The sequence below is a fragment of the Piliocolobus tephrosceles genome, chromosome 11 (genome assembly GCF_002776525.5).
Source record: "Piliocolobus tephrosceles isolate RC106 chromosome 11, ASM277652v3, whole genome shotgun sequence".
Taxonomy (NCBI): Eukaryota; Metazoa; Chordata; class Mammalia; order Primates; family Cercopithecidae; genus Piliocolobus; species Piliocolobus tephrosceles.
This window is the reverse complement of record NC_045444.1, coordinates 124,155,773-124,172,994: the sequence shown is the minus strand read 5'-3', so window position 1 is coordinate 124,172,994 and position 17,222 is coordinate 124,155,773. Positions and strand designations below refer to the sequence as shown.

Sequence of the window (17,222 nt, the reverse complement as noted above, 5' to 3'; positions counted from 1 at the left end):
AGACATTCAGTCACCATGGTAAATGGAAGTTCTTTATAAAGAAGGGTGCTGGTGGGTGTAGTGGCATAAGCCTGTAATCCCAGCTACTCGGGAGGCTGAGGCAGGAGAACCACTTGAATGGGGGAGACGGAGGTTGCAGTGAGCCGAGATCGCGCCATTGCACTCCAGCTTAGGCAACAAGAGCGAAACCCCGTCTCAAAAAAAAAAAAAGAAGAGTGTGCCCAGGACTTAGCTCCCACCCAGCTAGAGTTTACCATGATATTTTGTCTTTTTAAAAAATACCTTTACTACCTAAGTGGTAAAGCAGCTTGCTTTGTTGGTAAAATAATGCTCTACTGACCCAGATGCCAATGTTCTGTGCCCACTGGTCCAAGTCACAAGAGGCCTAAATCAGGACAAAATGTTCCCCTGGGAGAGGGGCTACTGGCTGCTGGTGCAGGCCAGGAAAGTTGATTGCATCCCACCCGTCTCATTCAAACGAATGGCACATGGCTAATTACCCATGGAAAAAATACCCAAGGAATCTGGAAGGAATATATATAGAAATTTTCTACATCTATAAAATCAGAAAATACTATGCTACACTTTTTTTTAGACAGGGTCTCACTCTGTTGCCTGGGCTGGAGGACAGTGGCATGATTCCAGCTCACCGCAACCTTTGCCTCCAAGGCTCAGGTGATCCTCCCACCTCAGCCTCCTGAGTAGCAGGGACTACAGGTGCACACCACCACACCTGGCTAATTTTTGTATCTTTTGCAGAGACAGGTTTTCGCCATGTTACCCAGGCTAGTCTCGAACTCCCTTGCTCAAGCGATCCACTCACCTTGGCCTCTGAAAGTGCTAGGATTACAGGTGTGGGCCACCACACCAGGCCTATGCTAAACTTCTCACCACCACTGGTGGTGAACTAAACATGGAAAAACCAGGAAAGAAGCGAGGTCAAATTTCTACTCCATTCTCCTAGCACCATAGACATTCATAGTCACCATGGCAAATGGAAGTTAAAAAGAAGAGTGCTGGCCAGGCGCGGTGGCTCACGCCTGTAATCCCAGAACTTTGGGAGGCCAAGGTGGGCGGTTCATGAGGTCAGTAGTTTGAGACCAGCCTGGCCAACAAGGTGAAACCCCGTCTCTACTAAACATACAAAAATTAGCCAGGCAAGGTGGTAGGTGCCTATAGTCCCAGCTACTTGGGAGGCTGAGGCAGGAGAATTGCCTGAACCAGGGAGGCGGAGGTTGCCATGAGCTGAGATTGTGCCACTGCACTCCAGCCTGGGCAACAAAGCGAGACTCCATCTTAAAAAAGAAAAGAGTGCTGCCCAGGAGTTAGCTCCCACCCAGAGTTTACTACGATATTTTGTCTTTTTAAGTTTTTAAAGTTTTTTTAGAAGACTTTTTAAAAGTTTCTTTAAAGTTTTCTTACAAGTTCCACCAAAAGTATTTGTTTAGTTTGACAATGATAAAAATTTTTATCGAAAACAGGACAATTCAAATTTCTATCAGAGGTGACCTTAGAGACGATCTAGTCCAACGTCCTCAACTAGGAGACATAAGTAGAAGGTCCAGAGAGGTTTGGTGACTAGCCCAAGATCATACAGGTTATCAACAGAAGCAAGGTTAATTCCTACATTAATACCTAGTTCATGACTCCTTCTCCTACTGCATGCCTCATTTCCTTTCAGTACGTAATGAACATGTTAAGACATGGGACACCTGTACATACAAACAACAAATAACACGGGACTGTTAGTGGGGTTTCCTTTCCAGAGTGAAAACTGCCCAGAAAAGCAAGAAGCAGGCTGGGCGCGGTGGCTCATGCCTATAATCCCAGCACTGTGGAAGGCCGAGGCAGGCGGATCACGAGATCTGGAGATCGAGACTATTCCGGTTAACTAACACGGTGAAACCCCGTCTCTACTAAAAACCTAAAAAATTAGCCAGGCGTAGTGGCGGGCGCCTGTAGTCCCAGCTACTCGGCAGGCTGAGGCAGGAGAATGGCGTGAACTTGGCAGCAGAGCTTGCAGTGAGCTGAGATCACGCCACTGCACTCTAGCCTGGGCAACGAGCAAGATTCCGTCTCAAAAAAAAAAAGAAAAGAAAAGAAAAAAGCAGTCTTAGAGATGGCAATGTCACAGTCCTTACTTTAGAAATAAAGAAACTGGAGCCAAAGAGTTCAAGACTTTCCCCAAAATTACACATTTAGAACTATATGTGAAATACTTAAAATGGACTTTATTCTTACTAATCTTAACTTGCAAAGATAAATGCCATCCTTCTAGTGAGTTCTAAGTAACAAAAACATATGATTATGACTTGGGATGTTAATCATGTTAGTCATGTTTCAACGATTAACTGAAGTTGGCATCATGTATTTGTTTTTAATATCTAGCATTCTCCTTTGTTTTTATAGACAGATGAGAAAATCAATAGCTCCGAAAAAGCTGGCCCACCAAGAATAAAGAAATTATCAGCCAGGCGCCATGGCTTATGCCTGTAATCCTAGCACTTTGGGAGGCCAAGGCAGTTGGGATCACCTGAGGTTAGGAGTTCAAGCCCAGCCTGGCCAACATGGTAAAAACCCCCTCTCTACTAAAAATACAAAAAATTAGCCAGGTGTGATGGCGCATGCCTGTAATCCCAGTTACTCAGGAGGCTGAGGTGGGAGAACTGCTTGAACCTGGGGGACAGAGGTTGCAGTGAGCCGAGACTGCGCCACTTCACTCCAGCCTGGGTGAAAGAGCGTGACTCTGTCTCAAAAAAAAAAAAAAGAAATTACCAAAGTGGATTAAAAAGCAATAAAACTATGCCAGGTGCAGTGGCTCATGCCTGTAATTCTGGCAAAACCCTATCTCCACTAAAAATACAAAAATTGGCTAGGCGTGGTAGCAGGCATCTGTAATCCCAGCTACTCAGGAGGCTGAGGCAGGAGAGTCACTTGAATTCAGGAAGTGGAGGCCGCAGTGAGCCGAGACCACACCACTGCATTCCAGCCTGGGTGACAGAGAAAGACTCCATCTCAAAAAAAAAGAAAGAAAAGAAAGGTTAAGTTCTAAAAAAAAAAAATGTTAACAGGTTTTTGTTCTAGTTCAATTCACCAGAACTAAGCTTTTTATCTACATGTAGGCATGCACTATCTGAGCCTCTAATAATATTTCAGTCTATCTGGAAGAAACATTTAAATCTTTTTGCAGAGAAATCTCTACAAAATTGCACATAACAGAGCTCTAAACTAGTTATGAATAGTTACTAAGTGGCACTAACACAAGGCAAGTTATTTTGTTAGCCTTTGTAAATATGTTAGAAAGATAAACAGATAGTAAAGGGTTATGCATTGGTGGCTTCTTGTTTTTCTCTTTAGAATAATGAGACATACTTTTGGAAAGCATGGCTTTTAAAATGATATAATTTCCCCCTTCTTTGATTAGGAGAGAAAGTAGGGAGAAAGAACGAAAGAAGAGGCAGGAAACATGCTGTCTTTTTATCTGACACCACAGCCATAGGGCTAGGAAGATGTGCCATGGTTCTTTCAAACCTAAGGTATGCAGTTACAATCCTGATTTGAAAGCCAGTCATAAAATTTTCTGGTTTTTAAAGTATACTCTATGGGTTAAAAATCAACAATCTCTGTAAGATACATACAAGGATGAATGAACCATTTATAAGTGAGACCTTTTCTGTGATTTTGATTAAATGTCTGTATGTGTTGGCCATGCACAGTGGCTCGTGCCTGTAGTCTCAGCACTTTGGGAGGAAGGATCACTTGAGCCCAGGAGTTTGAGATCAGCCTGGGCAATACAGGAGACTCCATCTCTACAAAAAAAATAATAATAATTTAAAAAAATTAGCTAGGTGTGGTAGCATGCACTTGAGGTCTGATGTCTCAGCTGCTCAGGAGGCTGAGGTGGGAAGATCACTTGAGCCCAGGAGGTTGAGGCTGCAGTGAGCCACACTCATGCCATTGTACTCCAACTTGGGCAACAAAGAGAGATCCTGTCTATAAAAAAACAAAACAAAAAGTTTACATACACATACAGGCTCAAGCTGGGGGTCTGTGGGAAGATAAGATGGGAGTGGAAAGCAGAGGAGTTATTTTATTGTTATGAGGAAAATGTCCTAATAAAAGAGAAGAGTATAATGAACCCATCCCCCAGCTTCAACATTCTGCCAGTCTTGCTTGTCTATCCTGCCCCCACACAGTTACTTGTTTGTCTTCCTGTAGCATTTTAAAGCAAACCACTTCATCTGTAAATATTTCAGTGGGTACAAAGATAACCTTTTTGTGTTTTGTGGTTGTTTTGTTTTGTTTTGTTTTTTTGAGACAGTCTCACTCCATTGCCCAGGCTGGAGTGCAGTGGCGCAATCTCAGCTCACTGCAACCTCCACCTCCTGGGTTCAAGCAATTCTCTTGCCTCAGCCTCCCAAGCAGCTGGGATTACAGGTGCACACCACCACGACCAGCTAAATTTGTACTTTTAGTAGAGACAGGGTTTCATCATGTTAGCCAACCTGGTTTCAAACTCCTGACCTCAAATGATCCACTCGCTTTAGCCTCTCAAAGTGCTAGGAATACAGGCGTGAGCCACTGCACCCAGCCAGAAAGATAACCTTTTAACAGAATCTCAAGATATTGCCTCATTTCTGAGTTGAAGAAAACTTTGGGGTCAAGCAATCCAATGTCTTTCAAAACACTTTCAACTGAGATCCATAGTAAGAAACATATTTTATACCACAACTCACTATACCTACCCGTAAGTTCCATGTTGAAAATAATCTTTTGGTTGGGCGCGGTGGCTCAGGTCTGTAATCCCAGCACTTTGGGAGGCCGAGGCAGGCAGATCACTTGAGCCCAGGAGTTTGAGACCAGCCTGCCCAACATGGCAAAAACCCATCTGTGCTAAAAATACAAAAATTAGCCTGGCATGGTGGTGCGTGCCTGTGGTCCCAGCTACTCGGGAGGCTGAGGCACAAGAATTGCTTGAACCTAGGAAGCAGACTCCAGCCTTGGTGACCGAGTGAGACTCTGTCTTGAAAATAATAATAATTTTTTAAGAAACATTACATACTTACCCTCTCAAACTGATTTCACAACCATGTAGAGGTTGCAACCCACCATTATCTTTCCAACTTCAGATGGAGACTGGAATGGGCTCTGCCCTGCCCCATGTCAGAGATACCTCCATATTCAACCCTAAGTTCTCTCCAGCACTCACCCAAACCAGCAGACCCACTTATAAAATGCTTCACCACCATCCACAGACATCCTCAGCCTCAGAATTTTAAAGGAAGTATGATGATAAAAAGTTGTATTTCAAAAAATACTAAAATGATCAAATCTTTCAGGCTTTAATGATCTTCTGAAATAATCAAGGGTTTGGAAGAAGATTAATGATAGGGAAAAAAATAAAATATGACATATATTACAAAAGTGAACTCCCTGATAAATGGGCTTTCCAAATGTACTGTGCTCATGAGTGAAGACTGCATGCTGACCCTGTGTGTCTGGGGCAGAAACAATCAAGCAAGATGGACATCCACTGACAGCAAGGCAGTGCAGCCACCCCCCAAACATGCAGACGAGTTACAAATGAGCACTTTGCCAAAAAACTGGTATCATCCCTAACAAAAATGGAACGGTTATTGATTTATACACTTTTTCACTCAAAGTGGATGTGGGACAGAATGCATAAGAGGAAAAAACCTAAACAAATACACCTCTGCTATGCTAAGGAGAGATACAAAGCACTCAAAAAGATAGCAGAACCTTGCTCTTTTTTTTTTTTTTTTTAAAGACAGAGTCTCGTTCTGTCACCCAGGCTGGAGTGCAACGGCGCCATCTTGGCTTACTGCAACCTCCGCCTCTTGGGTTCAAGTGACTCTAGTGCCTCAGCCTCCCGAGTAGCTGGGACTACAGGCATGCACCACCATGCTCAGCTAATTTCTGTATCTTTAGTAGAGACAGGGTTTCACCATGTTGGCCAGGCTGTTCTCGAACTCCTGACCTCAAGTGATCCAGCTCCTCTACCTCCCAAAGTGCTGATATTAGCGGCGTGAGCCACCATGCCTGGCCTACCTTGTTCTTATTAGATATTTGAAAAAATCCTACCTTTTCACAGAAAATTAAAATTCATTCCTAACATACATGAAGAACAGGCTTTTTACTATACAAGGTTATTAAGACATAAGAAGTTTTCTTCATGCAATTATTTCACAGTACTTAGCGTTTGAGGATGCTATACTTACAAGGTAAATTAGCTTCAAGTTCTGCAACCTCTGTAGAAACAAAGAAATTATTATTATTAATATTAGTCGATTACTCCACATAAAATCACCAGTTCGAAATTGGCAATTTCCTCTAGAACACTGAAGAAAAAAAATAAACTGAATGAACTGAATAAAATCTAGTCTAAAGTTTAGACTTTAAGCCATTTAGTTGCTTTCAATATACAAAGTGACCCGCAGAAGGCCAACAAATTCAGTCAAAAGTCCTTGAATATTCACCTTAATGTAAAAGAAAAACATTTTAAATTAACACAGAAATGACCTACAGGTAGCCAGTTACTACAATGTTTTTAAAAGTGGTTCCAAGCACTGGAACGAGTCCTCTCAAAATCTGATCTACATGCACCTTGTGTCTATGTCTGTTCCCAATGCTATCTTCTAGTTACCCCCTCATAGCTGCATTTCTTGGCCCCAGTCCTCTGCCCAAGGGCCTCAGACATCGCGGTCCCTCTTCTACCAGCCACTCATTTGGTGTTTAAGCCCAGCACCCCTCTGCAGGACAAAACTGCAAACCCCCACCACAATCCTGCTCACCACTTCTATTCAACACCGTACTAGAAGTCTAAACCAGAGCAATCAGACAAGAAAAAGAAATAAAAGGCATTCAAACTAGAAAGAAAGAAAATTATCCCAATTTCAGGTGACATGATCCCATATGCAGAAAGCCCTAAAGACCCCCCCCACCCCGCACACACACACAGACACACACACACTTTAGAATAAAACGCTTAGGAATAAATTTAAGGAGATAAAAGATATGTATACTGAAAACTGTAAAACATTAATGAAAGACATTAAAGAAGACACAAATAAATATATGGAAAGATACACCATGTTCATATATTGGAAGAATTAATATTGTTGAAATGTCCGTACTACCTAAAGCAATCTACAGATTCAATGCAATCCCTATCAAAATTCCAATGGCATTTTTCACAGAAATTAAAAAAAAAAAATTCTAAAATTTGTCTGGAATCACAAAACACCCTGAAAAACCAAAGCAACTTGAGAAAGAACAAAGTTGTAAGCATCATACTTTCTGATTTCAAGCTATAGAAATCAAAACAGCACAGTACTGGCATAGAAACAGACACACAGAACAGAAAAGAGAGTTCAGAAGTAAACCTAAGCATATGCAAGTCAACTAATTTACGACACATGTACCAAGAAAACACCACGGGGAAAGGATAGCTCCTTGAATAAATGGTGTTGGGAAAAGTGGATATTCACATGCAAGGGAATAAAACTGGCTCCTTATCTTATACCATACACAAAAAAATCAACTCAAAATGAATTAAAGACTTAAATGTAAGACCTGACAGTATATAACTCCTAGAAGAAAAGATAGGGAATAAGTTCCTTGACATGGGCCGTGGCAATGATTTTTTTGATATCACACCAAAAGCTCAGGGAACAAAAGCAAAAATAAGCAAGTGGGATTACATCAAACTAAAAAGCTTCTGTACAGTGCAAAAATAAGCAAGTGGGATTCCATCAAACTAAAAAGCTTCTGTACAGTAAAGGAAACACTCAGCAAAACAAAAAGGTAGCCTATGTGCCAGGCACGGTGGCTCACGCCTGTATTCCCAATACTTTGCAAGGTCAGGTGGGTAGATAGCTTGAGCCCAGGAGTTTAAGACCCACCTGGGCAACACGGCAAAAAAAATTTTTTTTAAATAAAATATACAAAAATTAATGGGGCGTGGTGGCACACACCTATAGTCCCAACTGCTCAAGATATGAAGTGGGAAGATCACCTGAGCCTGGGAGGTCGAGGCTGCAGTGAGCTGGGACCATATCACTGCATTCTACACCACTCACTCTGGGTGACAAAGTGAGACCCTGTCTCAAAAAAAAAAAGAAAAAAAAAAAAGAAAGAAAGAAAAGGTAGTCTATGAATTGGGAGAAAATATTTACAAATCATATATTCAATGAGATTAATATCTAAAATATATAAGGAAATCACACAACTCAATAGCAAAAAAAAAAAAAAATTTTTTTAAACGGGCAAAAAGCATGAATAGACACATATCCAAAGAAGAAATAAAAATGGCCAACAGATATATGTAAAGGTGCTCAACATCACTGAACATCAGGGAAATACAAATCAAAATCATGAGAAATCACCTCACACCTGTTAGAATGGCTACTATCAAAAAGAGCGATAAATGTTGGCAAGAAGGTGGAAAAAAGGGAACCCTTGTATACGGATAGCAGGACTGTATACTTGGTATAGCCATTATGGAAAACAGCATGGAAGTTCCTCAAAAAATTAAAAATAGAACTACCACATCACCCAGCAATCCCACTCTGGTTATCTACCCAAAGAAAACAAAATCAGTATGTCGAACAAATATCTGCGCTTCCATGTTCATCGGAGCATTATTCACAATAGGCAAAATACTGAAATAACCTAAGTGTCACTGACAACTGGATAAAGAAATTGTGGTATACACTGTATATATGTTGGAACACTGTTCAGCCTTTAAAAAGAGATCCTGCCATTTGCAACAACATGGGTAAATCTAGACATTATGATATATAAAATAAGCCAGACATACAAAGACAAATACTACACGATCTTACGTATATGTAGACTCTAACGTCAAAATGAAGAAACAGTAAACGGTGGTGACTAGGGCATGGGAGCGGGGAAGGGGGCAGAATGGGGGGATACAAAGTTATAGTTATATAGGATGAATAAGTCTAGAGACCTGAAGTACAGCATGATGACTATAGTTCATATTATTGTTTTATATGCTGGAAATTTGCCAACAGAGTAGATTCAGGTGTTATTTTTAAAAAGGGAAACTATATGAGAAGATGAATATATTAATTGACTGTAGTAAACAACCTACTATGTTTATCAAAGCAGCATACTGGACCAGGCACTGTGGCTAATGCCTGTATTCACAGTGATTTGGGAGGCGGAGGCAGGAGGATTGCTTCAGGCCACGAGTTTGAGACCAGCCTGGACAACACAGTGAGACCATGATCTATTTTTTTTTTTTTTTTTTTTAGCCTTTTTCCACCACCTCCTAATCTCTTAAAACAAAAAAACAAACAGAGTGAGGCATGGTGGCGCATGCCTGTAGTCCCAACTACTCAGCAGTCTGAGGTGGGAAGATCACTTGAATCCACGAGTTTGAGGTTATAATGAGCAATCGTCGCCCCACTGTGCTCCAGCCTGGGCAACAAAGTGAGATCACCTCAAAAAAAAAAAGGTCTTCTTGTTGTAAATATTTATAATAAACAACTAATTAATTAAAAATAAAAACCTGCAGTTTAGCAGGGCATGGGGAAGGGTACACTCTGAAATAACTGAGCTGGCAAAGTCCTCTGTGCCTCAGACAGAAAGTAGTATGCTCTGGGGTCTTTGGGCCAGGGAGATTCTCTCCAGCTGTGGGGACTAAGGAAGGAGGAGGTTTCTGGGTTGGGCTTTGGCAAGTTAATAAAATTTAGTCCTGCAGAGTTAGGGGAAGAGAGGAGTATTCCAAGCAGACAAATTAGCAATGTGCGAAAGAAAGCACAGCGCACAGAAAAGCACAGAAACCAGACAGCATCCAGTGTGGCCAGAAGAAAGGTCCCAAAACAACAGGAGAGCACTGGGAAACAAAGTAGAAAGATAAAAACACGAGCATGGAGACAGCCATTGGAGATTTCTGAACAGAAGTTTCTAACCTTTGCCTAAAGAGGACAACCTTAGAAAGGGCAAAGTGCAGGCCGGGTGACCTAAGAGACGGGCAGCAAGCACCTGGCAAAGGCAGAAAAGCTTGGGGGAATTCAGAGCAAACAGAATGGAGAGGTTCTGGCAACCGTAAGTGGGTGGAGGGTGTCAAAGATGGCACCCAGGGGTGATGAGCTGGGATGCGGGAGTGCCAGAAAGCCACTAGAGACAAAGAGGAGGAGTACGGGAGGGGGAGGAAGAGGAGGAGAACAAGGCTGCAGGCACAAAAAGGGCAAAGGTGAGGGGTACCTGCAAAGTGATGCCACCTGTCATCATGAGACTGGGTAAGGTCAACAAAAGGGAGAAAAAAGAACCTTGGAGAAAGCAATGGCCAAGGAACGGTGGAAGTTACAGATGAGAAACATGCCGAAAAGCAGGAGAGTCATCAGGAACGTGGTGATTCAGTGAAACAGCACAGGGCTTCCAAGGGGAAAGGCCATCGGAAGTGGATCAGACCTTGCTGACTGGCATTCAAAATAGCAAGAAAGCAGGAAGAGAGATGGAACCCAGAGTATGAAATGAAGAACCAAATGTGTGGTCAACATAGCTGCAGCACAACAATTCCTTCAAGAAATGAAGTGGGGAAAGGCAGCAAGGGGAAGAGGCAATGGAGGCCAGAATGCTTGCAAAGCTGACCACTGAGAGGAGGAGTGAGAAGGCTGTCTGAGGGCTCTACTCCGAGGCTCGGGGTTCAGGAGACCTGCAGGCCTCTGATCTCAGCTATTTATATGCAACAACTAAGCACCTGTATAGAGGCAAGTGGCCCATTAAATGCACTCGTTCTGGGGCCCAGGTATGTGGAAGGGGCACCAAAAGTGAAGACAGCGGAGGAGCTAGAGAAAGGGAGAGGCCCACCCACAGTAGCTCCCTCTCAGGGCCAGGACATGTTCTGGCCAGGGCAAGCCTTCTCACACTGAGAAAAAGGGCAGATCTCCTCAGTGGAGCTGAGTGTGGAGAGAAGAGGAGAAACAGTTCATCACCCACTTGCCATGATTAGAAATAGAGCAAGTTCCGGCAGGGCGTGGTGGCTCACGCCTGTAATCCCAGCACTTTGGGAGGTCGAGGCGGGCAGATCATGAAGTCAGGAGATACAGACCATCCTGGCTAACACAGTGAAACCCCAACTCTACTAAAAATACAAAAAATTAGCCGGGCATGGTGGCAGGCACCTGTAGTCCCAGTTACTCGGGAGGCTGAGGCAGGAGAATGGTGTGAACCCGGGAGGCGGAGCTTGCAATGAGCCGAGATCGCGCCACTGCACTCCAGCCTGGGCAACAGAGTGAGACTCTGTCTCAAAAAAAAGAAAAAGAAAAAGAAAAGAAATTGAGCAAGTTCTGTGACTAAATGCAATCCTGGGAGTCTATCTTCCTGGCAGTCTTATGTAGTGGCCCCTACATTAAAAAATATTCCCTTGACTGGGTGCGGTGGCTCACATCTATAATCCCGGCACTTTGGGGGGCTAAGGTAGGAGGATCGCTTGAGGTCAGGAGTTTCAAACCAGCTTGGGTAACATAGTGAGACTGTTGTTACAAAAACTTAAAATATATATGTATATTAACAAAATACAATGATGGTGATCCTAGGAAAGGTTCACCATTATTCTTCTCATGCCCACACTGATACATAGCTGCCTTTCCAATGGGCCAGATTTTGCCCTTCCTTAGAGCGATGTGTGGGAAAGGCAGAGGGTAGAGGAAGATAACAGAGCCTCGGACCACACCACCCAACGCTGGTCACATCTGACAGGTGTGAACTACAGAGGTGAAGAGCAAATGAGTTGTTCATAGTGATCACTTTTAAATAAGGGCTACCTATATAATTAAACTTGATCTTAAAGCAAATACTAACATATTTTATTCTGTATTATTTATATTTTGTTGATTAGAATTTACAAGAAACTGTTCTTAAGGGACCTTCTTTTGAGAGATTGATGCTGGCCACTGGAATCCAGCTTTCCCTGGTATGACTCTGTGGCAGTGGCCCAAGCCACCTCAGTAGAGAGTCATAACTCCTGTCATCCAGCTTTTCCTAAGGGAATTTAGAAATGTGTCCAGAGGGCATGGTAAGCGACTGTGGATTGCAAGCAGAGGGGCCAGCATGACAGAAGCAAAAGGTTCAAGAGGACAGTCTAGTGACAAGGGAAGAGGCGAGGTCTGGACACAGAGGGACAATGAGGAGTGAGGCCACTGACCAGTGCTAAACACTGTGATGTGGTAGGACGGAGGAGTGGGAAGAAATGGGCAACAGAACCAGGCCCCTTCTCCTAGGGGGATAGGGGTGCGGGAGCAAGAGGCACTCAGGGGCTAGCAGAGTCACAGCCAGAGAGATGCCAGACAACATCTGACGAAGAAAGGAATGGAAGCCCTGGCTGCACATTCATCATTTGGGGAGTGTTTTGCTGGTTTGACATTTGACAACTTTGTCAGGGACCAATTTACATACTGTAAAATAGACCCATTTTAAGGAAATGTTTCAGTGAATTGTAGTAAATTTTGGAGCTATGTATCCATCACCACAATCTAGTACCTGATGAGCTTTTAAAAATCCTAATGCCCCATCCCTAACTTTGACCAATTATATCAAGAGTTTCAGGTAGAACTTATACCTCTGAATTTTTAAAATTCTCTCCCAGCGCTGGGCGCAGTGGCTCATGCCTATAATGCCAGCACTTTGGGAGGCCGAGGAGGCCAGATTGCATGAGCTCAGGAGTTTGAGACCAGCCTGGGCAACATGGTGAAACCTTGTCTCTATAAAAGATACAAAAATTAGCCAGGTGTGGTGGCATGCATCTGTAGCACCAGCTACTCAGGAGGCTGAAGTGGGAGGATCACTTGAGCCAGAGAGGCAGAGATTACAGTGTGCTGAGATCGTGCCACTGCACTCCAGCCTGGGTGACAGAGTAAGGCCCTGTCTCCAAAAAAAAAAAAAAATCAAATTCCAAGATGAGCATCAGGCTCACATTTGCACATTTGGTGCAATTTAGTCACAGAAGGAGGGCAGGCTGAGGGAGCACTTGGACCCAGCCTACCAATGACTCCACCACAGTCAGAGTCCCTGCAGGCTTCTGCTCCAAGAGACAGTGCAAGCAAGGACTACAATCCTGGGGCAGAGGATTTCAATACAGATGCTTGGCATTTTAGTTCCACCAGGGCAGACTATAAAATAAGCCAGGCACACTCCCACAGTGCTCCTCTCAGGGAGTTGTCACAAATGACAAGAAGTTTTGCTGCACTTCCAATGAGGGTAAATTAGAATTCACTAACATCAACAGTTATCACCTTAGAGTCAAGGTACAGGAAGACTATAAGCAAAGCTTGGCAGCCTCTGGGCAAAGCAGCGGCCCTTCTCTGCACACCCTCACCACCTGAAGAACGCCACCCACCTACAAGGTAATGAGAAATGAAGATACTTTTAAAATTGCTCAAGTCTTGCCTATCCCAAGATGCTAACACGTCTACCACTCAGTGGCCCGGCATTTCTGGGAGGCACCTGGCTGACACCTTGCACAATTCTGTGGCTGCATAACTTCCTTCTGATAAATTAGACTCTTTTCCTTTCTCACTAAAGATCAAACCACAGGACCCATTTGAAGCATGACTACACTGAAATATCAGATTGCAAAATCCACCTGATCACCACAAAGGCCCCCGCACAGCATGTACTCACCTCCTGCCCTGACCCTCACAACACTGGGCTCCTGCTGGCTCCTTGCCACCTGCTTCCTGACCCTGCACACCTGTGGGTAGGGGCCATGTAACCTGCCCCAGACCTATGAGCTCAGTAGCTGGCACTGGGGCTGGGCACACATGGGGTGCTCGGGAAAAGGGGGACACATAAGCATACTTGTCTACAGGGTGGCAGTGCCCCTGCTGTGAGTTTCCTCTAAGACCCAAGAATGTTTCTCTTCACATAGCTGGGAACTGAGGAGGCATTCCAAAGGCGCTGTGGACGGAATTTATGCTCCACCCCTAAATTCATGCTGAAGCCCTAACCCCCAATGTGATAGTATTTGGAGGTAATTAGGTGTAGATCAGGTCATGGAGGTGAAGGCCTTGTGATGGGATTCATGCCATTATTTAAAAAAAAACAAAAAACAAAGGGGGACCAGAGCTCCCCTTCTCTCCTCCATGTGAAGACACATGGAAGAGGCCATCTGCAAGTCAGGAAGACAGCCCTCACTAGGAACTTGATTGTAGCCTTCCAGCCTCCAGAAGGGAAACACATGCCTATTGTTTAGGCCAAACCATCTATGGTCCTTTGTTATAGCGGCCCAAGCTGACAAAGACAAAAGGCTGGTCACACAGGCAGATGACTCTTGGCAAAAGCCAGCTCCAAGCCCCATCAGACAACACCAGGCAGAGCTGCCAAGCCCTTCAACCTAGGTAGAGACAGCTGCCATTTTCCAGGTGACCTGATTACTTCCTTAAACCCGAATCACTGTCTCACAGATTTCTAGAACTAGAACTTTATTTCTTAGCTTCCCACTGCCTCTATGCATTAAAATCCTCAAATCCACCTTTTCTGCCTGCCTCACATCTGGGAGACGACTCACACACAGGGTTTCAGCCCCTCCAGAGAGAGCACCACCACGGCTGAGGCCTCACACTACAGAGTGCAGGTCCACAGTGCTCATGGTCCCCTCCACGCTCCAGAGGAGCAAGGCTCCTGAAAAGCAGTCACAGCCCCTTTAGCAGAGTCTGGTATCACTAAGAATGGAGCCCACAGGCCTCCTACCACTTACTTTGAGCACAAATGCAGATGATGTCAACTTCAGCCCTCACCTACGCTTCCATAGGGTCCTCCCTGCCCACTGGGCTATGTGTACACCTGAGGGGCTGCCAAGTTTCCTGGGGCAGCTCCACTGGCATTTAACCCTCCAACAAAGCATGTAAAGGTCAGCCTGTGGCCAACTGCCTTACATCCACACTAGCTGGATTCCTCCCTTTGGGCCACTGCTCTAGTTTTTAAAATATGTATTGTAGCACAGAACCTCCCAGCTGCATACGCTGCTAAATGCTGTGACTACCCTGACAACGTGGCATGCCACACCCTGAGCCCGCCCCGCTAGAGTTCCGCGCCAGGACACGCTGGAGACAGCGGTTCCAGAAAATAGTAAATGTTTCTCTTTCTCCCCCAACACTGAAATGGGGACATGTGGCAGACCTCATATAGGAAGGTGAGGGGTCCCACTTGTGACTGGACTGCTCAGGCAGACACAGACGCCCTCACAGAGGGAGGCCCCTACACCCCTAGACACTGGGAAGCTCAGGTAGATGGGCAGCCAGACCCTCCCACTCTGCAGTGGTCCCAGCCCCAGCCCCCATCAGCCAAAACAAGAGAAGGTTAGAAACCACCTGGGACTCAGGGGTTGATTGGGACAAGGGGTACGCACAGAATCAACCCTGTTTAGCTCCCCTAACTCCAGACTTGACCCTGAAATGGCTCAATTCCAAATCCCCACATTTAACAAAGACTGACACAGGCAAAGGGTACTGTGAGACCTCCTGGAGTCCCTTGAGGTTTTTGGGGGTCACTAACTGTATGCTGAAACTATGATGTGTGTTGGGTGAACAAGTGAAAGAACAGGGAGACAGACAGGCATTCGGCTATTAGATGGAAACAGTGCCAAACTTCGGACAGACAAGAAAGTAATTAATTCTGCCCTGAGGAGTGTTTGGGGGTTAGGGAGCACCATGGACTCAGACCCTGATGGACTCAGTCACACACAGGTTCGTTCACAGGGAATGCTGACAACACTGATAATGGCCAGCCCTCCAGTCAGGCCTGGACCCAAGTCAGGGCCAGCTCAAATGCAGATCTGACTCCCTCTCCTCAGTGACCCCAGCTTCTGGAGTCAGGACAGACAGTAGCCCAATATACTCATCGCTCCACACCCTCCAGGCAATGAAGCTACAAGCATCACTCCAGCACCAGCCTGGATGCCCTCAGAACTGAACTGAGGATGCTGAGGAAATATGGGTGTGGCTGAGGGGGAGCCCTTGTGGGCGTCTGGAGGCCTCCCCATGGTCAGCCACTCCAAAGCAGGCCACACGTTTCCAGAGACCTGGAATCGAGCCAGGACAGCTGACTCTGGCCTCCCATCACTGTTCAGAACCGGGCCCATACTTCCAAGAAAAAGAAGAGGCCTCTGCTGTGCAGATACCATTGGCCCTCCCCCACCAGGGACAAGCTCCTGCCTCCCACAAGCTCAGCCCTACTGCCATCTGCACCACACCAGAGCCCACATCACAGGTGAGCAAGGCAATGAGCCAGGTGCTGTGACACAGCAGCACCCAGATCCCCTCAGTGAGGGCTGTGGGCAGGCAGCCTTCAGCAATCAGCCCTTTTAGGGATTTGGTGGCTGCACAGACCTGCACTCCACACGACACCCGTCCCAGGCAACCCTCATCTAACGACTGATGGGTGCAGAGCAGGAAGATCTGACTATCTCACCAGACTGGGAGTGGCTCTGAAGGGCTGTGCTGGTGCTTACTCTTGCTCCAAAGCAGAGGCTATCGTGGGGCCTTCCTCGCCACTTGAGTCTCCCTCTGCCCACTCTTGCTTCCCGTGCCTACCCCACAGGTGTTGTCCCAAAAGTACCCCTTAGTAAGGATCCTGCATGACAAACTCCCTACCTCCTCTTCAGGAAACCCAGCCTATGGCATAAAGTCCCAAAGACACATTGACACAATTTTCTACCACCTATGGATGCTCGTGAATAACACCCTTACACAAGCCACAGTACCAGATGACAGTTCTGACTATAGTAATCTTTCTGAACTCCAACACCCCACTTTTCTCAAAGTCCCAAAAGGGAGTTTGGATTTCACCTGGAAAGGATTCTCACTTTATCAGCCCTCAAAGTGCCTTGCCATGCCCTCCAACAGCCACAGACTCTGCCAGCTTCCACAGCACCACTTCCGCCACAACTCCCCAGAGGACAGAAGGCCAGACTGCCACCAGGGTCAACAAGCCACCCATAGGGCAAGCTAAACAAAGGAGCACTCTAGGTGCGGACTCCACAAGCACAAACCGTCAGGCATTCTTGGTGCGCTCTGTGTGTACAGCCACCTCTCTCAGATCAGGCACACCCTTCTCTACCCAACCTCCACCACAAGCCCAAACTACTCACCACTCAGCCTGGCCTGCAGCCCCTGAGGCAGGTGGAGGGAAAGGCCATGAGAGGGGAGGTTACACTGAGTTCTACTGCCATTTAT

The 17,222-nt window shown here is 45.4% G+C and overlaps 1 protein-coding gene across 5 annotated transcripts in view; it reads right to left on the bottom strand.

Annotated features, from left to right (window-relative positions):
• UBE2F (ubiquitin conjugating enzyme E2 F (putative)) overlaps nt 1-17,222 on the bottom strand; it is a 75,774-nt gene that overhangs the window by 47,661 nt on the left and 10,891 nt on the right. For 3 of the 5 annotated variants that reach the window (XM_023228793.2, XM_023228790.2, XM_023228791.3), the window contains exon 3: nt 6,240-6,269. The exons of the other annotated variants lie outside the window; for them this stretch is intronic. In XM_023228793.2, coding sequence (XP_023084561.1) covers nt 6,240-6,269 — 30 coding nt within the window. The remainder of the gene's footprint in view (nt 1-6,239; nt 6,270-17,222) is intronic. 5 annotated transcript variants of the gene reach the window in all.